The sequence below is a fragment of the Bufo bufo genome, chromosome 1, assembly GCF_905171765.1.
Source record: "Bufo bufo chromosome 1, aBufBuf1.1, whole genome shotgun sequence".
NCBI lineage: Eukaryota > Metazoa > Chordata > Amphibia > Anura > Bufonidae > Bufo > Bufo bufo.
Genome location: NC_053389.1, coordinates 314,051,397 through 314,074,093, shown reverse-complemented (window position 1 = coordinate 314,074,093; position 22,697 = coordinate 314,051,397). Strand labels below are relative to the sequence as shown.

General features: G+C 44.7%; 1 protein-coding gene across 3 annotated transcripts in view; it reads right to left on the bottom strand.

Moving 5' to 3' along the window:
• The window catches only part of FCHSD1 (FCH and double SH3 domains 1), a 149,246-nt gene extending 127,176 nt beyond the window's left edge, over positions 1-22,070 (bottom strand). For all 3 annotated transcript variants that reach the window (XM_040441139.1, XM_040441146.1, XM_040441151.1), the window contains exons 1-2: positions 21,966-22,070; positions 17,557-17,654 (exon numbers count right to left, since the gene is read on the bottom strand). In XM_040441139.1, coding sequence (XP_040297073.1) covers positions 17,557-17,654; positions 21,966-21,986 — 119 coding nt within the window. In that variant the 5' untranslated portion in view covers positions 21,987-22,070. The remainder of the gene's footprint in view (positions 1-17,556; positions 17,655-21,965) is intronic.
• Between the last annotated feature and the right edge of the window lie 627 nt (positions 22,071-22,697).

Genomic DNA, 22,697 nt, shown 5'->3' with positions numbered 1-22,697 from the left:
GGGGAGCTGGAATTAGGCCTCTTTCACACTTGCGTTGTCCGGATCCGGCGTGTACTCCACTTGCCGGAATTACACGCCGGATCCGGAAAAACGCAAGTGTACTGAAAGCATTTGAAGACGGAACCGTCTTCCAAATGCGTTCAGTGTTACTATGGCACCCAGGACGCTATTAAAGTCCTGGTTGCCATAGTAGTAGTGGGGAGCGGGGGAGCAGCATACTTACCGTCCGTGCGGCTCCCCGGGCGCTCCAGAGTGACGTCAGAGCGCCCCATGCGCATGGATGACGTGATCCATGTGATCACATGATCCATGCGCTTGGGGCGCCCTGACGTCACTCTGGAGCGCCCGGGGAGCCGCACGGACGGTAAGTATGCTGCTCCCCCGCTCCCCGCTACACTTTACCATGGCTGCCAGGACTTTAGCGTCCCGGCAGCCATGGTAACCATTCAGAAAAAGCTAAATGTCGGATCCGGCAATGCGCCGAAACGACGTTTAGCTTAAGGCCGGATCCGGATCAATGCCTTTCAATGGGCATTAGTTCCGGATCCGGCCTTGCGGCAAGTGTTCCGGATTTTTGGCCGGAGCAAAAAGCGCAGCATGCTGCGGTATTTTCTCCGGCCAAAAAACGTTCCGTTCCGGAACTGAAGACATCCTGATGCATCCTGAACGGATTTCTCTCCATTCAGAATGCATTAGGATAATCCTGATCAGGATTCTTCCGGCATAGAGCCCCGACGACGGAACTCTATGCCGGAAGACAAGAACGCAAGTGTGAAAGAGCCCTAAGTGATGTGTGAGGAGAACTATGACATAGTGGGATTAACTGAGACATGGCTGGATGATAGCTATGACTGGGCAGTTAATGTACAAGGTTACAGTCTGTTTAGAAAGGATCGTCAAAACCAGAGAGGGGGAGGGGTTTGTCTTTATGTAAAGTCCTGTCTAAAGCCCACACTCTGTGAAGATATAAGTGAGGGACATGAACATGTGGAGTCACTGTGGGTAGAGATACATGGAGCTAAAAACAACAATAAATTACTAATAGGAGTTTACTATAAACCGCCTAATATACTAGAGTCCACAGAAAATCTACTACTAAATGAGATAGACAAGGCGGCAAATCATAATGAGGTGGTTATTATGGGGGACTTCAACTACCCAGATATAGACTGGGAAACTGAAACTTGTATATCTCATAAAGGAAACAGGTTCTTGGCAATAACCAAAGACAATTACCTCTCCCAACTGGTTCAGGAACCAACTAGAGGGATGGCCATACTGGACTTAGTATTAATCAATAGACCTGACAGAACAACAGACGTGCAGGTTGGGGGACACCTGGGAAATAGTGACCATAAAGTAATAACCTTCCAATTATCATTCAAAAGAGCATTTCTACAGGGAGGAACAAAAATACCAAACTTCAAAAAAGCTAAATTTAGCCAACTAAGAGAGGCCATAGGCCTAACTAACTGGGACAAAGTCCTCAAAAATAAAAATACAGCCACAAAATGGGATATCTTTAAAAACATTTTAAAATCTCATTGTGAGAGGTACATACCGTATGGGAATAAAAGGTTAAGGAACAAAAAAAAACAATGTGGATAAATAGAACTGTAAAGAAAGCAATAAATGACAAAAAGAAAGCATATAAATCACTAAAACAGGAGGGTAGCACGGAAGCACTGAAAAAAATAGAACATGTAAAAAACAAATAAAAGCGGCCAAACTAGAGACCGAGAGATTAATTGCCAAAGAGAGTAAAACTAACCCTAAAATGTTCTTCAATTATATAAATGTTAAAAAGTATAAATCTGAAGGTGTCGGCCCTTTAAAGAGTAATGAGGGGGGAGTCGCAGAGAGCGACGAGGAGAAAGCAAAGCTGTTAAATATTTTTTTCTCCAATGTATTTACTGAGGAAAATAAACTGTCAGTTGACATGCAGAATGTAAAAATAAATTCCCCATTAAAAGTGTCCTGTCTGACCCAGGAAGAAGTACATCAGCTACTTAAAAATAGACAAATCGACAGGACCGGATGGCATACACCCCCGTATCCTAAGGGAATTAAGTAATGTCATAGCCAGACCCTTATTTCTGATATTTGCAGACTCTATACTGACAGGGAATGTCCCACAGGATTGGCGCATAGCAAATGTGGTGCTAATATTCAAAAAGGGTCCAAAAACAGAGCCTGGAAACTATAGGCCGGTAAGTTTAACATCTGTTGTGGGTCAACTGTTTGAAAGTTTTCTGAGAGATGCTATCTTAGAGCATCTCAACGGAAATAAGCAAATAACGCCATATCAGCATGGCTTCGTGAGGGATCAGTCATGCCAAACTAATTTAATCAGTTTCTATGAGGAGGCAAGTTCTAGACTTGACAGCGGAGAATCAATGGATGTCGTATATCTGGACTTCTCCAAAGCATTTGACACTGTACCACATAAAAGGTTAGTATATAAAATGAGAATGCTCGGACTGGGAGAAAACATCTGTATGTGGGTAAGTAACTGGCTCAATGATAGAAAACAGAGGGTGGTTATTAACGGTACACACTCAGATTGGGTCACTGTCACTAGAGTACCTCAGGGGTCAGTATTGGGCCCTATTCTCTTCAATATATTTATTAATGATCTTGTAGAAGGCTTGCATAGTAAAGTATCAATTTTCGCAGATGACACTAAACTGTGTAAAGTAATTTACACTGAAGAGGACAGTATACTACTACAGAGGGATCTGGATAGATTGGAGGCTTGGGCAGATAAGTGGCAGATGAGGTTTAACACTGACAAATGTAAAGTTATGCACATGGGAAGGAATAATGCAAATCACCCGTACATACTAAATGGTAAAACACTCGGTAACACTGACATGGAAAAGGATATAGGAATTTTAATAAAACAGCAAACTAAGCTGCAAAAACCAGTGTCAGGCAGCTGCTGCCAAGGCCAATAAGATAATGGGTTGCATCAGAAGGGGCATAGATGCCCGTTATAAGAACATAGTCCTACCACTTTACAAATCATTAGTCAGACCACACATGGAGTACTGTGTACAGTTCTGGGCTCCTGTAAACAAGGCAGACATAGCAGAGCTGGAGAAGGTCCAGAGGAGGGCAACTAAAGTAATAACTGGAATGGAGCAACTACAGTACCCTGAAAGATTATCAAAATTAGGGTTATTCACGTTAGAAAAAAGACGACTGAGGGGAGATCTAATTAATATGTATAAATATATCAGGGGTCAGTACAGAGATCTATCCCATCATCTATTTATCCCCAGGACTGTGACTGTGACGAGGGGACATCCTCTGCATCTGGAGGATAGAAGGTTTGTACACAAACATAGAAAAGGATTCTTTACGGTAAGAGCAGTGAGACTATGGAACTCTCTGCCTGAGGAGGTGGTGATGGTGAGTACAATAAAGGAATTCAAGAGGGGCCTGGATGTATTTCTGGAGTGTAATAATATTACAGGCTGTAGCTACTAGAGAGGGGTCGTTGATCCTGGGAGTAATTCTGATTGCCTGATTGGAGTCGGGAAGGAATTTTTTATTCCCCTAAAGTGGGGAAGATTGGCTTCTACCTCACAGGGTTTTTTTTTTTTGCCTTCCTCTGGATCAACTTGCAGGATAACAGGCCGAACTGGATGGACAAATGTCTTTTTTCGGCCGTATGTACTATGTTACTATGTTACTAGAGAATTCATTGATGTCGTATCTTGAGAATAAGCCACTATTTACCTCCTGGAAAATCCCTTTAATAGATATATAGCATAACAGTTACATACACACTGTTACTCATCATCAGGGCTACCCACAGGTCATCATTACCTATAGGTAAACCCTATATATACAAATCAATGGCAGTAGTATGGCTATCTACCTGAGCCTGTATGTGAAGAGGAACAGGAATTGGCTTCAGTCTTATTCTGAGACACAATAAATTCTAATACGCTTTTACTGTAGCAGTAGCATTTATGAATTAATGATTGCACGGATGATTCATTGAGACAGGATATTTCCTCTTTACCTTGACGTTACACTAACAACTATCAATTGAAATCTAATCCACCTTTAAAGCAGGGCGATCCAATGCAGCCGTCAGACCAGTGCAGTTAGGAGCTTATAGGAATCTCCTGTGTCATCTTCCTAAGGCTACATTCACATGAACGTATTTTGTTTCAGTGTCCGTTACGTTTTTTTTGCGGATAGGATGCAGACCCATTCATTTCAATCTGCTATCCGCATGTCCGTTCTGTAGCCCCACAAAAAAAATTGGACATGTCCTATTCTTGTCCGTTTTGCGGACAAAGATAGGCATTGTTACAATGGATCCGCAAAAAAACTGATGCCATATGGACATCATCCCTTTTTTTGGCAGATCCGCAATTTGCGGACTGCAAAACACATATGGTCGTGTGAATGTAGCCTTAGGCAATGTATCACCAACTATATTGTTTTTTTTTTATGAAAACCAGATAATTAAAAAATCTATTGTAAGAAATAAGTATTTGTTTCAATCTGGCAACCCCCTTTAACAGCATGCAGAGGTATGCTTTACAGCATGCACAGACACCACGGGAAACCACTCAGCGGCCAGTATGAAAACTGCATGATCTCAGGATTTTTTGTTTATATATACATAATGACATAGAAATGAAAAAAGACCAAACATTTTAAGAAAAATATGTTTAAAAGGGTTTTCCAGGACTTTAATACTGATGACCTATCCTCTCAATAGGTCATCAGTATCTGATTTGTGGAGGTCTGACACCCAGGACCCCCACCAATCAGCTATTTGAGAATGCACCCGTGCTCCTGTGAGCCCTGCAGCCTGCTCGTAGCTTACCAAGCACAGTGCCGTACATTATATAGAGGCTGTTTTTGGTATCGCACTCTGCCCTATTCACTTGAATGGGGCTCAGCTGCTTCTAGGCCACGTGACACATGAACGTGTCATCACTCGGCCTAAGAAAAGCAGAGAGAAGGCTGTGGCTTCATCAGATACTGATGACCAATCCAGAAGAGAGGTCATCAGTATAGAAGTCTTGGAAACCCCCTTTAAAGGGGCTGGCCAATTGACATTGTAATTTGTCATTATGCCATATACAATAATGCTCTAGACAAGCATACATGACTGTATACTGGCCCCCCGTTGTCCTATTGGAGACTCTGGACTGCTCCGGTCCCAGTGAAGTAAATATACTAAAGAGGTGTCTGCTTCTTCTGGATGTTTCACAGCATCTTCTATTCTGCGCAGGCGCTGAGCAGCAAGTGGACCCATCCAGAGCATGCACAGATAGAGGATTCTGCTGCCTCTATATGAGCCAGACACGTTTTTTTTGTTGTTCAGAACCTGCATAGGTATCCAAAAACAGCTAGAAGAAGAAGCTGCAGCCATCTTTCAGCCCATGAACGAAAAATATAAAAGGTGAATATGTTTACGGGGGCAACCGGGGTCTTCCTTAGGGCAGCTGGAGGACAGTATGGACAGCCTGTATGGAGCATACACGACTGCACATGGAATTTTTTAAAATTACATTGGAACTTGGCCAACCCCTTTAAAGGGGTTATCCGAGCCTGGAAATGGCCTGTCATATGCTCAAGCCCCTCACACTGATTCTACTTACCTGGCTCCCTGCGCCTCTCCTGGTTCCCACACGGCGGCCGCTGCTTCTCCCCGTGATGGGAACCAGCTAGAAGAAGAAGCTGCAGCCATCTTTCAGCCCATGAACGAAAAATATAAAAGGTGAATATGTTTACGGGGGCAACCGGGGTCTTCCTTAGGGAAGCTGGAGGACAGTATGGACAGCCTGTATGGAGCATACACGACTGCACATGGAATTTTTTAAAATTACATTGGAACTTGGCCAACCCCTTTAAAGGGGTTATCCGAGCCTGGAAATGGCCTGTCATATGCTCAAGCCCCTCACACTGATTCTACTTACCTGGCTCCCTGCGCCTCTCCTGGTTCCCACACGGCGGCCGCTGCTTCTCCCCGTGATGGAGACAAGCCTCCCTAAGCATTGCTGGTGACGCTAGTCCCCGTCACCGCCTGCCATTGGCTGCCCCCTCACCCGACACCGGATGTTTTCATCCACTCACGGGGAGAAGCAGCGGCGGCTGTGCGGGGACCAGGAGCGGTGCAGGGAGTCATGTAAGTAGAATCAATGTGAGGGGCCCGGGCATATGGGGGACCATTTCCAGGCTCTGATAACCCCTTTAAATATTAAAACAACAGGTAATTTTCTTATGACACATTCCCTTTAATTCTAAACTAAACAGTCAATATGTAGTAAAGCAATGAGGATGCTGAGATCACGGCCTGTATTCAGAATTAAGCATATTATATGGTAGACCCATAATTGCACTTTTCATTGTAAAAGGCGGTGTACTATTCTAAAGTTACGCGTGGTTGTGGTTTCCTCATAGACTATAATAAAGTGCTTAGAAAGGAGAACTGATCTCAGATCCTGAGCACACCACCACACTTAGATTTAAAAGTTTACAGATAGACAACAAATAAAATGAGCAGCTGACTGAACAACACTGGCTGGTATGACCATGGGAGAAAAGGAGAAGGGCCAATGAGAAAAACGGATTTTACATTATGCTGGGAATGTGCAAACCTCAATAAGTCATAGGAACCATGTTTTATGACAAGGACTCAGAAGAGAAGAATGCTGCTGTCTCTATTTTCACTCATTCAATGCTCAATAAGTGATGTGTATAGACTATGGGCAGCATGGCGATCACAATTGATTAGTCTCATTGATCTCAAGATCATAGGCATCCAGAAAGCCCTCCTGTCACGATCAGTGTGTGGGGGAAACTCCACACTGAACACAGGAGGGAAGGGGGAACAGTAAATGGGCCTGGAAACTAGGGAAGAAACAGATCACCTCCTAGACAACCCTAATCCGGGCACTGACTACCTATAAATATGAATAGACCTTAAAGGTAGGAATATTCATAAGCATGATATCTAGGCCCTGATTTCCCTATAAGGCCCTGGAATAAGTATAGGACCAAAGACAACCCATTCCTCCACAGATGGACGAATGGAAGTCTCTGTCTCAGGCCCAGATACAACAACAGGGAATATAACAAATACAAACAAACACAACACTTAACTTCTGTAGAGATGGAAGAACAGGAACACTAGAGAGGATCTCACACCAGCTCAGCCAAACCCAAATAAAGCTATCAACCGCATAGTCAGAAGGATGGGGTGAGACTATAAAGGGTAGAAGTGATGACCACTGAGCAACAGCTGAGAAAAGGGAAATGGTCATTAACCCTATCAACACTGAATCAAGAGAAATCAAGGAGGCTGTTAGATTCCTCCACGCTCAGCCCAGAGAAACCTTGTATTGCATGATCCTCTAGTTGTACTCACTTCCATCTGACCTTTGGACTATTTGCAAAGTTGCTTCATCTACCATTTTAGATGCATTAGGACAATAATAAAAAAAATAATGAAATGCTATGGACAACTTTGGGGACATTTTTCTATTTTAGCATTCTACTTATCTCAGTTTTATAAGACCATCTTAAAGGGATTATACCATGATTGATGAAAAAATTGTTCCAGCAGCTCAGCTAGATGTATTTCAAGTCGGCAGCTCAGGGGACGTGTCCTTTCTGTTGCAGCTCTTTCCCTGTAACTGCCACAGGTTCTAACAGAAGATATGACAGTTCAAGATTAAAACTGAGCATGTGCGACCACAGAGGTACATTATATTAAATAGCTGAGTGGCTACACTAAATTTACATGCAATTACAAAAGCCTTCAGAAGCAGATGCGGTTTTGAAAACTGTACAATATTTTTTGTGACACAACCCCTTTAAAGGGGTTGTCCAGGTTCAGAGCTGAATCCGGACATATCCCCTTTTTCACCCAGGCAGCCCACCTGATATGAGCATTTCATGCTCCGATGCTCTCCCTTGCCCTGTGCAGTATAGTTCAGGGCAAGGGCTTATTTGTTTGTATTTTTACACTACTAGGTGGAGGCTTCCACCTAGCAGTGAGCCCGGTGACGTCACCGACCCTGATGGGCAGGCTTTAGCGCTGCCCTAGCCATTTTGCATGCTAGGGAAGCGCTAAACCCCGCATATTAGTGCCGGTGACATCATCGTGCTCACTGCTGGGCGGAAGCCTCTGCCTAGTTTTACCTATGGAGAGTCCCGTACGTCCCCGGATCTCCAAAAAAAGCCTTTGCCCTGCGCGATTCAGCGCAGGGCAAAGGAGAGCATCGGAGCATTAAATGCTCATATCAGGGGGGCTGCCTGGGTGAAAAAGGGGATATGTCCGGGTTCAGCTCTGAACCCAGACAACCCCTTTAAAAAGTGTCGGACTGGGTTACCTAGGGTCCATCAGTAAAGTTTATTTTGGGGGCCTTTTATTGGGATACATTTAAATATTTCCTGCTCACACAACTGCAGACGGCAGCAAGGCGCTACAAGATAGTTGATTATGGGGGTCCCTGCAGCAACTTTGGGAAGGTGGGTCGCTGAGAAAAACTTGATTTTTATACTTACCATAAAATCTGTTTCTCTTCCGTTTATTGGGGGACACAGGCATTAACCATGGGTATAGCTGTTGCCGCTAGGAGGCGGACACTAAGCACACAAAGTGTAAGCTCCTCCCTCTTCAGCTATATCCCTTCCTGCAGGGACCAAGCTAATCAGCAGTAGGAGAAGCTAGACATAAGAAAATCACATTATGTGCAAACACAGAGCCACACAGGCCCGAAAAGTCCCATAAACAAAAAACTGGGTGGGAGCTGTGTTCCCCAATGAACGAAAGAGAAACAGATTTTACGGTGAGTACAAAAATCTAGTTTTCTCATCCGTCTCATTGGAGGACACAGGCATTGACCATGGGACGTTCCAGAGCAGTCCCTGGGGATGGGTTTAACCCCATAAGGACTCAGCCCTATTTCACCTTAAGGACTTGGCCATTTTTTTGCAAATCTGACCAGTGTCACTTTAAGTGCTGATAACTAAAATGCTTTGACTTATCCAGGCCATTCTGAGACTGTTTTTTCGTCACATATTGTACTTCATGACACTGGTAAAATGAAGTAAAAAAATTAATTTTTATTTATAAAAAAATACCAAATTTACCAGTTTTTTTAAAAAAATTGCTAATTTCCAAGTTTAAATTTCTCTACTTCTATAATACATAGGAATACCTCCAAAAATAGTTATTACTTTACATTCCCCATATGTCTACTTCATGTTTGGATCATTTTGGGAATAATATTTTATTTTTTGGGGATGTTACAAGGCTTAGAAGTTTTGAAGCAAATCTTGAAATTTTTCTGAAATTTTCATAAATCCAATTTTTAGGGACCAGTTCAGGTCTGAAGTCACTTTGCGAGGCTTACATAATAGTAACCACCCAATTCTATAAACTACACCCGTCAAGGTATTCAAAACTGATTTTACAAACTTTGTTAACCACTTAGGTGTTCCACAAGAATTAATGGAAAATAGAGATACAATTTCAAAATGTCACTTTTTTGGCAGATTTTCCATTTTAATAATTTTTTTCCAGTTACAAAGCAAGGGTTAACAGCCAAACCAAACTCAATATTTATGGCCCTGATTCTGAAGTTTACAGAAACACCCCATATGTAGTCGTAAACCGCTGTACGGCACACGGCAGGGCGCAGAAGGAAAGGAATGCCATACGGTTTTTGGAAGGCAGGTTTTGCTGGACTGTTTTTTTTTGACACCATGTCCCATTTGAAGCCCCCCTGATGCACCCCTAGAGTAGAAACTCCAAAAAAGTGACCCCATTTTAGAAACTACGGGATAGGGTGGCAGTTTTGTTGGTACTAGTTTAGGGTACATATGATTTTTGGTTGCTCTATATTACACTTTTTGTGAGGCAAGGTAACAAGAAATAGCTGTTTTGGCACCGTTTTTATTTTTTGTTATTTACAACATGCGTCTGACAGGTTAGATCATGTGATATTTTTATAGACCAGGTTGTCACGGACGCTGCGATACCTAATATGTATACTTTTTTTTTATTTATGTAAATTTTACACAATGATTTCATTTTTGAAGCAAAAAAAAATCATGTTTAAGTGTTTCCATAATCTGAGAGCCATAATGTTTTCAGTTTTTGGGCGATTACCTTGGGTAGGGTATGGTTTTTGCGGGATGAGATGATGGTTTTATTGGCACTATTTTGGGGTGCGTGTGACTTTTTGATCGCTTGCTATTACACTTTTTGTGATGTAAGGTGACAAAAAATTGTTTATTTAGCACAGTTTTTATTTTTTATTTTTTACGGTGTTCATCTGAGAGGTTAGGTCATGTGATATTTTTATAGAGCCGGCGATACCTAATATGTATACTTTTTATTTATGTAAGTTTTACACAATAAACAGGGTAAACTAAAAGATTTTAATACAATGGTTAGAGAGTTTGGGATTCCCCAAACAGATATGTATAAATATTTTCAGCTTAGGAACGCGTTGCGCAGGATGATAGATATAGAATAGAAAAATCAGATATAATGCATAAATTTACTAATGAGGGCGAAAGTGGAGGAATAACCGCAAAAAGATACAGGATATTGATGGAGGGCAAAAAGAAACGGATTACAATACTTGCCAAAAAAAAAATGGGAAAATTAACTTCAATCTTTTACGGAAGAGAAATGGAAAGATGCCCTCAGAAGTTATTCTGGGGTTTCTGATAGGGGCTCACATAAGATTTCACAGTTTTTTGTAGTTCACAGGCTGCATCGATCCCCATGGATATTGAAAAAAATGGGTGTGAGAGCCTCGGATAAATGTTCAAAATGTGGGAGAGAGAGTGCCGATTTAATACATTGTTTTTGGAGATGCCCAAGATTGTTCAGATATTGGACAGAAATAGTAGAGACTGTAAATTTAATTTTGAAGGTCCAAATATCTGAAGATCCTGTGATTTGCATACTAGGGGCAACCGAACATCTGAATTTAAATAGAGATACACGAACGGTTCTCTGTAGGGTGCTGTTTGGAGCTAGACTACTTATACTTAAGAAATGGATAGGGGTAGATCCTCCGACAGTGGGACAGTGGAGAAAAGCAGTTGATAATCTGATTAAGGAAGAACGGGCGATGGAGGGCCATAGTAAAAAAGTAAAAAGTATTGATGACGTTTGGAAAAACTGGTTACTTTAGGGCTGGATTGCTGAAAAACGTAATATATATATATATATATATATATATATATATTTATTTATTTATTTTTTTTTTTAACGTCCCGTCTCTCCCCCCCCCCCCCCACAAGGGTGGTGGGTGGGTGAAAGGGGATTAAAAATAATTCTTTATGTATAAGAAAAATCTGTTGGTTTTGGACAAAATGAAAATGTAACTATTTCCTGCGGATACTGAAATATATGATTGTTGAGTTGATATGTTTGAATAAAAAAAATAAAAAAGTTTTACACAATAACAGCTTTTTTAAAACAAAAAAAATGATATTTTAGTGTCTCCATATTCTGAGCCATAGTTTTTTTTATTTTTTGGGCGATTGTCTCCAGTAGGGGCTCATTTTTTGCAGGATAAGGTGACGGTTAGATTGGTACAATTTTGGTGGGCAAACGCCTTTTTGATCGTTTGCTGTTGTACTTTTTGTGATGTAAGGTGACAAAAAATTGTTTATTTAGCACAGTTTTTATTTTTTATTTTTTACGGTGTTCATCTGAGGGGTTAGGTCATGTGATATGTTTATAGAGCCGGTCGATATGGACACGGCGATACCTAATATGTATACTAAATATATTTTTTACCCATTTTTTTTAACTTTATTTGGGGAAAATGACGTTTTTGTTTATTTTTACTTGAAACTTTTAATTTTTTGGGGGGAAAACTTTTTCTTTTCACTTTTTTTTGTCCCACTTTGGGACTTAAACTTTTGGGGATCTAATCCCCTTTACAATGCATTCCAATACTTCTGTATTGGAATGCATTGGCTGTATGAGTTATACTGTGTGTATTACTCATACAGCTTCCGGCCTGTGAGATCCAGGGGGCTGGATCTCATAGGCTCGTCACCGGAAGGCAGCGCTGATGCCTAAGGAAGGCATCGCGCTGCCTTCCATGCCATCCGGTCCCCCCTACAGCCGCATTGGGACCCGATGGCACCGCCGATCGCCGCCGCAAACCTCAGGTAAAGCCGCAAACCGCAGGTCTGAATTGACCTGTGGTTTGCTGCGATCACCGATGCGCGGGGGGGGGGGCGTTGTGACAGGATGCCGGCTGAATGATTTCAGCGGACATCCTGTTCTGATTAACCCCCGCCGTGCCGCAATGTAGTTTTAAAGTTAGGACGTACCGGTACGTCATGGGTCCTTAAGGACTCGGCAAACATGGCGTACCGGTACGTCCTAAGTCCTTAAAGGGTTAACTACACCCCCCCCCGCCAATCAGAGAACCACTGTAAAAAACTTAGAAAAAGTATGCAAAGACGACCAGGTTTCCGCCTTGTACACCTGAAGGGCCAAAGCCCCGTGATGCATCGCCCAAGAGGCCCCCACTGCCCGAGCCGAATGAGCAGTCACCCGGAAGGGCGGGGCCCAGTCCTTAACGCGCTACGCTTCCACAATAGCCAAACAAATCCATCTGGAAATGGAAGTCTTTAACGCTGCCAGCCCTCGTCTTGGCCCCTCAGGAATCACGAACAGGGAATTCGTCCGCCTGAAAGATGCCGTCTGGGACAGATCGATACGAACTGCACACACCAGATCCAGAGTATAGAGCGGCTGTTCTCGAGGATGGGACGGGTCCGGACAAAATGAAGGAAGAATAATCTCCTCATTTAGATGGATTGTCGACACCACCTTCGGCAAGAAGAACTGCACAGGGCGAAAGACCACCTTATCCTGATGGAGGATCAGGAAGGGCGACTGGCATGACAGAGCCGCGAGTTCCGACACTCAACGGATAGAAGTAATTGCAACCAAAAAAGCCACCTTATAAGACAGGAAGCGCAGTAACACCTGCTGAAAAGGCACAAACAGAGAAGACTGAAGAGGAAGCGCGTTGAGCACTAGATTAAGATCCCAAGGATCCAATGGAGGACAGAAGGGGGGTGCAGCATGCGCCACCCCCTGCAGAAAAGTCTGAACCTCCGAAAGCAAAGTTAAATTTCGCTGAAAAAGAATGAAGAGAGCCGACACTTGCCATTTGAGAGAGCCGAAAGCCAGCCCCAAGTCCATGCCCGACTGCAGGACAGCCAAGAAAAACAAACGGGAGACAGCTGTCTCCGCTCGCACCAAGTAAGGCTACTTTCACACTAGCGTTCGGAGCGGATCCGTCTGATGTTTCATCAGACGGATCCGCTCCTATAATGCAGACGTTTGCATCCGTTCAGAACGGATCCGTCTGCATTATAACTTAGAAAAATTGCGGATCCGTTCAGACTTTACATTGAAAGTCAATGGGGAACGGATCCGCTTGAAGATTGAGCCATATGGTGTCATCTTCAAGCGGATCCGTCCCCATTGACTTACATTGTAAGTCTGGACGGATCCGCTCGCCTCCGCACGGCCAGGCGGACACCCAAACGCTGCAAGCAGCGTTCAGGTGTCCGCTCACTGAGCGGAGGCTGAACACTGCCAGACTGATGCATTCTGAGCGGATCCGCCTCCACTGAGAATGCATTAGGGCCGGACGGCTGCGTTCTGGACCGCTCGTGAGCCCCTTCAAACGAAGCTCACGAGCGGACACCTGAACGCAGGTGTGAAAGTAGCCTAAAGTAGGACTTCCAAGTCTGGTGGTAGATTCTGGATGGACTTGTGTCTTTTTTCAACCATATTAACTATGTAACTATGTAACAGTAGATAATACAATGCAATGTCACCCTTGAGACCAGACACCCTATCGTGCCCTGTAGTCTGTGAAAAGACTGCAGAATACAGGCTGTCACTGTCTATTTAGTTGGTGGAACTTTAGGGACATGACATTTCCTGCAGTGTTAAATCCGCTTTATTGTAGAACAATTCTGCAACATAGCACTATATAACTAAAAGCAAACACTGAGCTGTATAAACTCTAGGTTTCCAGCATCAATACTGCTGTGTCAGATGCATTTCCAAACGGGACTACTGCCTCAATGTGCCGCTATCCTCCCACTCAATAAGAAAAAAGCCAACTTTCACACAGTTTACTTAGCTTCCCACTGAAAGGAAGTGAATGCACGGCTAAAGTATGCTACGTAGAGAGTTAGAGCACTGGACCTCCGCAAGGCTGCTTCCTTCAATTCAAGTGATATCATCTTACATCAGGCTAGGGGTTGCCTAGATCAAGAAGGGTGAGGAGCTCAACCACGGCCAGTCACCTAGTACCCATGCACTGTATAGCAGTGCTGCACTTACTGGTATAGTAACCAAAAATACCAGGCAATTTTCCAGTCTCCATTTCTGTATTTCCCTAGAGGAGGTTCCAATCACCTGCTAGGGAATCGGATGAGAACTGGAGAAGCTTTGCAGGAACACCATAACATTATTTTAGGGCCCCAACACATATAAATCTGTGCTAGTGTTTTAAGGTTTTTTAGGGCATTATAAAAAAAGTCATAGAAGAAAGGGATGTAAATGAGCTCTTAAGCTCTGCCTCTGATGCCAGCAGATGTAAGGCAGATATTCTATAAGTCAGAGTTTGACCCTAAATAGTCCTTGAGACATGACTTGGATAATAAATAAGTCAGCACCTCATCTGCAGGCGGCTGTTTCGGGGTGATTGCCCCTCATCAGTGCAGAGCAGAGAGTACTGGCTTAGGGTACTTTCACACTAGCGTTACTCATTTTCCGGTATTGAGTTCCGTCTTAGAGGCTCAATACCGAAAAAAAAAAACGCTTCAGTTTTATCCTAATGCATTCTGAATGGAGAGCATTCCGTTCAGTATGCATCAGGATGTCTTCAATTCAGTCCCTTTACGGTATTTGGTCGGAGAAAATCCTGCAACATGCTGCCGTATTTTCTCCGGCCAAAATTCCGGAACACTTGCCGGAATGCCGGATCAGGCATTAATTCCCATTGAAATGTATTAATGCCGGATCCGGTACCAAGTGTTCCGGAAAACCAGATTTGGTTTCCCGGTCTGTGCATGCGCAGACCTTTAAAAATGTGAAAAAAATAGATACCGGATCCGCATCCGGATCGGTCTACAAATGATATCCATTTTCACACTGATTTCCTGGTCCGGCAGGCAGTTACAGCGGTGGAACTGCCTGCCGGACCCTCACAACGCAAGTGTGAAAGTACTCTTAACTAGGTGAGAGACCTAAGTCAGGATTTGGGGGGTACTATCTCTCCTTAAGGAGAGAGCGCCTTAATCGGCATTATTTTTTTTTTCTTGTAACATGCTTTTTTATGGGGTTTCTTTTCTGTGGCTTTTTTTCATTCACACGCATATCTTTTGGGGGGAAAAAACACAACATGCCAACATTTTTAAAAAGTACCATGAACAATGCTATTGAAAAAACATCAATATTAAAAAAACAGCCCATATTTAATAATGTTTCTGCACTAAAAATCTGTCTAAAAAAATTAAACAAATTGGCGCATCGAGGGTTTCTACACTTTCTTTTCTGTCATGCTCAAAAAGGGGTGGGGCTTGGCGGAGAGTGGGTGGTGATGCACAGGAAAGGGAACGGGCCTAAGATGTGCCATTTTGAGCCAGAATTTTAGTGTAAAAATCTGTCTGAAAGTAAGCCAACCAATAGTTGGTATGGAGTCAGAGAACAGTGTCTGTCCCCGCACCAGCCTGAGCCCCCGTGATAAATCTGCTGTGGGTCTAGACAGCCTGGCAAAGCTCATGCCATCTTTAGGACTAGCAAATCTGGGTCAATGTGTGTACTGCATTTCATAATTTCCATAGGCTTTCATCTAAGGCTACTTTTACATTAGTGGTTTTTGCGGATCCGTAAAAACGCTTTCGTTACAATAATACAACCGCATGCATCCGTCATGAACGGATCCAGTTGTATTATGTCTTCTATAGCCATGACAGATCTGTCATGAACACCATTGAAAATCAATAGGGGACGGATCTGTTTTCTATTGTGTCAGAGAAAACGGATCTGTCCCAATTGACTTACATTGTGTGTCAGGATGGATCCATCTTGCTAATTTTTGGACCATTTTCACCTCAAAACGGCGTCCCATTCATTTCAAATGGGAAGCAGCACTTGCTTTGTTTTTCCATGTAGAAAAAACGTGGAATAAAAGAAGCAGCTTGCCCTATCTTGGGACGGAATCTAGGCTGAATCTCCCAATGAACTGAATGGGTAGCATCACAAAAAAAATATGTCCGTACATGTCAGCGTGTTTCTGTGCATTTTCTGAACATTTTTCTGCTAAAATGAGCTACAAATGTAGTTTTGTATTGAAAAAAACACCCGTTAGTTAAAGGGTTTCTACCACCTCATTTTGACCTAATTAGCTCTCAGACACTAGCGATCTGCTAGTGTCTGATCTACCTAACCATGCTATTCTCAGACCTGTGTGTGGATCCGTTTCACTAAAAAACAAACTTTTATTGCTATGCTAATGAGCCTCTAGGTGCTATGGGGGCGTCTTTTCAGCACCTAGAGGCTCGGTCTACTCACATTGTATGCCGCCCCGCTCGTCCATTAAGCCCGCCCATCTCCTCTTGAATGCCATCCTCCATCTGAGCCAGTGGACGAATTCTCGCGCCGTGCGCGTCTGTATTCTGCGCAGGCGCAGTGAATGTCTGACCGCTCCCTGCACAGACATCTCCACTGCGCCTACGCCGATGACCGAGATGTCTGTGCAGGCGCGAGAATTCGTCCGCTGGCTCAGATGGAGGATGGCATTCAAGAGGAGATGGGCGGGCTTAACGGACGAGCGGGGCGGCATACAATGTGAGTAGACCGAGCCTCTAGGTGCTCAAAAGACGCCCCCATAGCACCTAGAGGCTTATTAGCATATTAATAAAAGTTCGTTTTTTAGCTAATTAGGTCAAAATGAGGTGGTAGAAACCCTTTAAAGGGGTTGTCCGGGCTCTCCTATATTGGTGACCTCACCGATATCAGATCAGTGGAGGTCCGACTCCCGGCACCCACACGATCAGCTGTATGAGGAGACGGTGTGCACATGCTCTCTTCATGTCCGCTGCTATCTACGGCAAGTAACGCAGATCGCAGCAGCGGACAGGAAGAGAGAAGGGAGATGGCACATGCGCACTGCATGCACTGTCTCCTCATACAGCCGATTGGTGGGGGTGCCGTGTGTCAGACCCCGGGCGATCTTATAATGATGACCTATACGGAGGATAGGTCATCACTAGTAAAAGTCCTTTAAAAAAAACGATCAAAAAAATGCATACAAAATTTGTCAAAAAACATAAAAAAATTGAAGAAAAAACTAAAATCACTGTTGGTAGGGGTGCACTCGCCTCATTAATCCTACCCTCATACTGTGCTGGCATTATATGGGGCAGTATAGTCTGAATCTTCCATTAGTATTGGAGTACAATCATCCAGTGATTTAGATGGCGGCACTTTATGTCACTTCTTACCTGATGTCTTCCAGGAGTTCAGTGTCTTGCTGCTGCTTGTTCTGCAGACATGACAGCTGCTCCACAAATCGAACCTTCACCTCCTGTGTTACTTTCACCTGAGAACCCAAAATATACACAATTCACCAACTCAGATCAGTACAGTGTATTCAAAAGAAAATGTTGCACCCTGGATTTTAATACTGATGGCCGATACTCAGGTAATCAATTTCTGATCAGCGCCCGTCAGCTGTTGCAGAGTAGCTCCAGCGCCAAAACTGCACACCTGGAACATTGCTACCACTCACTTCAATGGGATCAGACCAGTCCACGATGAAAGTACGGAGCTATATAGTTCCTGCACCGGAGTTACTCTACAACAGCGGACCATCAGCAGTGTGGGTTATTGGACCCCTACCAGGTATTAATGGCTTAGGCCTCATGCACACGACCGGTTTTTTTTAAGGTCCGCAAAAACGGGGTCCGTAGGTCCGTGATCCGTGACCGTTTTTTCGTCCGTGGGTCTTCCTTGATTTTTGGAGGATCCACGGACATAAAAAAAAATCGTTTTGGTGTCCACCTGGCCGTGCGGAGCCAAACGGATCCGTCCTGAATTGCAAAGCAAGTCAATGGGGACGGATCCGCTTGACGTTGACACAATATGGTGCAATTGCAAACGGATCGGTCCCCCATTGACTTTCATTGTAAAGTCAGAAGTCCCTATTAATATACCATCGGATCGGAATTTTCTCCAATCCGATGGTATATTTTAACTTAAGCGTCCCCATCACCATGGGAACGCCTCTATGTTAGAATATACCATCGGATTTGAGTTAGATCGTGAAACTCAGATCCGACAGTATATTCGAACACAGAGGCGTTCCCATAGTGATGGGGATGCTTCAAGTTAGAATATCCTACGATCTGTGTACATGACTGCCCCCTGCTGCCTGGCAGCACCCAATCTCTTACAGGGGGCTGTGATCCGCACAATTAACCCCTCAGGTGCCGCACCTGAGGGGTTAATTGTGCGTATCATAGCCCCCTGTAAGAGATCAGGTGCTGCCAGGCAGGAGGGGGCAGACCCCCCCCTCCCTCCCCTGTATTACATTCATTGGTGGCCAGTGCGGCCTCCCCTCTCCCCCCCCCTAATTAAAATCACGTTCAGAATCCCCCATCATTGGTGGCCAGTGCGGCCTCACATCTCCCCCCCCCCCCCTAGTTAAAATCACGTTCCCTCATCATTGGTGGCAGTGGAGAGTTCCGATCGGAGTCCCAGTTTAATCGCTGGGGCTCCGATCGGTAACCATGGCAACCAGGACGCTACTGCAGTCTTGGTTGCCATGGTTACTTAGCAATTTTTAGAAGCATTATACTTACCTGCGAGCTGCGATGTCTGTGACCGGCCGGGCGCTCCTCCTACTGGTAAGTGAAAGTTCTGTGCGGCGCATTGCTTATAGCACAGACCTGTCACTTACCAGTAGGAGGCGCGCCGGCCGGTCACAGACATCGCAGCTCGCAGGTAAGTATAATGCTTCTAAAAATTGCTAAGTAACCATGGCAACCAGGACTGCAGTAGCGTCCTGGTTGCCATGGTTACTGATCAGAGCCCCAGCGATTAAACTGGGACTCCGATTGGAACTCTCCACTGCCACCAATGATGGGGGAACGTGATTTTAACTAGGGGGGGGGGAGAGGGGAGGGTTGTGAGGTCGCACTGGCCACCAATGATGGGGGATTCGGAACGTGGTTTTAACAAGGGGGGGGGGAGGTGAGGCCGCACTGGCCACCAATGATGGGGGATTCGGAACGTGATTTTAACTGGGGGGGAGAGGGGGGGCCGCACTGGCCACCAATGAATATGGCAGCACCTGATCTCTTACAGGGGGCTATGATACACACAATTAACCCTTTAGGTGCGGCACCTGAGGGGTTAATTGTGCGGATCACAGCCCCCTGTAAGAGATCGGGTGATGCCAGGCAGCAGGGGGCAGTCATGTACACAGTTCTCAGTATATTCTAACTTGAAGCGTCCCCATCACTATGGGAACGCCTCTGTTTTAGAATATACTGTCGGATATGAGTTTTCACGAAGTGAAAACTCATATCTGAAAAAGCTTTAATGCAGACGGATCTGCGATCCGTCTGTGTGAAAGTTGCCAACGGCCACGGATCACGGACGCGGATGCCAATCTTGTGTGCATCCGTGTTTTTTCACGGACCCATTGACTTGAATGGGTCCGTGAACCGTTGTCCGTCAAAAAAATAGGACAGGTCATATTTTTTTGACGGACAGGAAACACGGATCACGGCCAAGGATGAACAACGGTGCATTTTCCGAGTTTTCAACGGACCCATTGAAAGTCAATGGGTCCGCAGAAAATCACGGAAAACGGAACAACGGCCACGGATGCACACAACGGTCGTGTGCATGAGGCCTTATCCTGAGGATCTGACAGAAATATTAAAGCTTTAAGCCAAAGTTCACATTTGATCAATATTAGGATAGGTCATCAATGCATGACCGGTGGGTGTCCGACCCCACTTAATCAACAATACGAACAGACAGACAACAATGGCTTCATCGTCCATATGTAGTATGGCAGTGCCTTGTGGTGAATGGGGCTGATTGCCCTCCTGGGGTTGGATCACCTCCTGATCATCCTAAGGAGAGCCAGAGGCCTTCAATTGAAATTAGTACTTGAATGAGTCCCTCAGTACCATGAGAGGGCCTACTGAGGTGTGCTGAGTTTTCAGCCGTTTTAATTCTCACAATCAGATATGAAGTCCACAGCAATGTGCCACCTCGTTCCCTCAGATGAGTGGTTCCTCAGCGTCCTAGCATAGCTGTAGTGTCTCCAGCACCAGGCAGTATATCGTAGACTTAGTTGAGATGATTGATTTTTCTGGACGGCCTTCTGGGAAGTGTCAGTACTGTACTTACCGCTCGGTGTCTGGGGGCTGCAGTGACATGTGTGAGGAGGCTTTCATCTCTAACGCCCGGATTTGCTGGAAACTCAATATGGGAGCAGTCGCCTGAGGCGACACAGAGAAGAGACTGTGGGGGAAATGTATCAAAACTGCTGTGAAGGAAAACTGCTTGCCCATAGAAACTAGAGTTGAGTGGACCTGCCTTTTGGCAGGTTCGGGGTTCAAGTGAATTACGTAATGGATTCCGTTCTCACGGAATCCGTAACGTAATTTAATGCTGGTTTGCCAAACAGAATGCCTTTAGAGGCATTGCGTGTCATAATACAAGTGTATGGCCAGCAGAACGGATCCCTCGGAGCTGGCCATACACTTATTATGCGGTATGCCATCATTGAATTAAGTGACGCATTCCATGAGAACGGAATTCATTACGAAATTCACTCAACTCTAATAGCAACCAATCAGATTCCACCTTTCATTTTTTAGAGCTCCTTTAGAAAATTAAAGACGGAATCCGATTGGTCGCTATGGGCAACTGAGCCAGTTTTGACAAATCTCCCCCATTGGGTTTTTTGTACTCGCGGAAACTGACCTGCCGTGCGGATTTTACAACGAATACGCACCTTATATATATTGGTGTTCCCCATAGACTTCAAACTGGTTGTTAAGTACTAAAATCGCACCAAAAACCACATAGAAAGTGCAATAAATAGTGTGGATTTATTTGCATTTTTATGTGGTTTTCATGCTTGTGAAACCTGATGAAGGGGAGATTCTGATCCCCGAAACGCGTTGTTTCTATTAAACAAGAAGAATTCATCCATTAAGACCGTCTTCACCAGTGATTTCGCGCCGAAGCAGAGCCTCTTTTCTTCCAGTACAAATACCTTTTGGGGGACTGGACATCCCATCCAAAAGAAAATACAGTCCGCGGCTGCAGTCCTGGTATAAAGGTCTTATCTTTACTAAGTCTACATACAACTCCACAAGGTGAGCTTGGATATTTCTCACTATATTCATTTATCTGGTTGAACATACTACCCTATTGTGCGCCCCCTTTTCTTTTTCCCTCACCTTGGAGGGGAATCTAGATTTGTCCTCGTTATTAGACTTATCAACTATGGCGCAATCTTCCCTGTGTAAAGAATAGAGTGCCGTCTTTACGTGCCATATTTGATGAATTTGGCGCACATTGTGCCAACGCAGACACAAGCACATCTGACTTCAGATATAGAATACACAGCAGAATGAACAGGACAGGTGGGCAGTGCCCTAGGAGCTGTCAGTGCTTCTCCGATGCCCGTAGTGCCCAATGGGTTGAACTGCAGTGGGCATCCAGCACTAGTGATCAGGTGACTGGACATGTCCTGCAGCTTGTGGAATGCTCTGAGGTTCCAGGATTTCCTGCCCTGTGCCATGTAAACAAGGACAGGTACAGTGACAGGTGACAGCCCCTCTGCCACAGGACCCCCGGGGTCTCCCCCTGCAGCCATACTCACTTTCCTAGGAGGAGGCTGCATGCTGACGGCTGCTCCAGCTCTCCGGTGTTGACAGGACAAGGTAGCAGAAGCCCGGAACTCAGCTCACCTCCGCCAGCTCCCCGCCCCCTCACCGCTCACCCCTCCCACACATCGTATCACTCCGACAAAAACCCCGCCCAGCGAGCCCGCTTGCCCCGCCCCTTTAATATATTCATACCCTGTCTCCACGCAAACGGCTCAGCTTCTGAGACCTCGCTCACGTCTGGTCTGTCAGAGTCTCTTGCGTTTACTAGGACACAGCGACACCTTGTGTTATAATAGCAGAGCTGCAGGCACTCAATGGATATTCCTATGCTGCCTGTTCATCCCAGTCTCTGCAGTCTGTATATACACAACCAGTCCCCTTAATACCCCCACATAGTAATTACCACCTTGTGCCAGCACACAGTAATAATGCCCACACGTGCCCACTTCAACGTAGCAATGCCCACATTGTGCCCCCAGAGTTGTAATGCCCATATGTGCCCCTTTCACAGTAGTTATGCCCATATGTGCTACTTTCACAATAGTAATGCCCACATTGTGCCTGTTTCACAGTACTTATGCCCATATATGTCCCTTTGCAGTAGTAATACCCACATTGTGCCCCTTCACAGTAGTTATGCCACATTGTGCCCTCATAGTAGTAATGCTCATATATGCCCCTTTCACAATAGTAATGCCCACATTGTGCCCCTTTCACAATAGTAA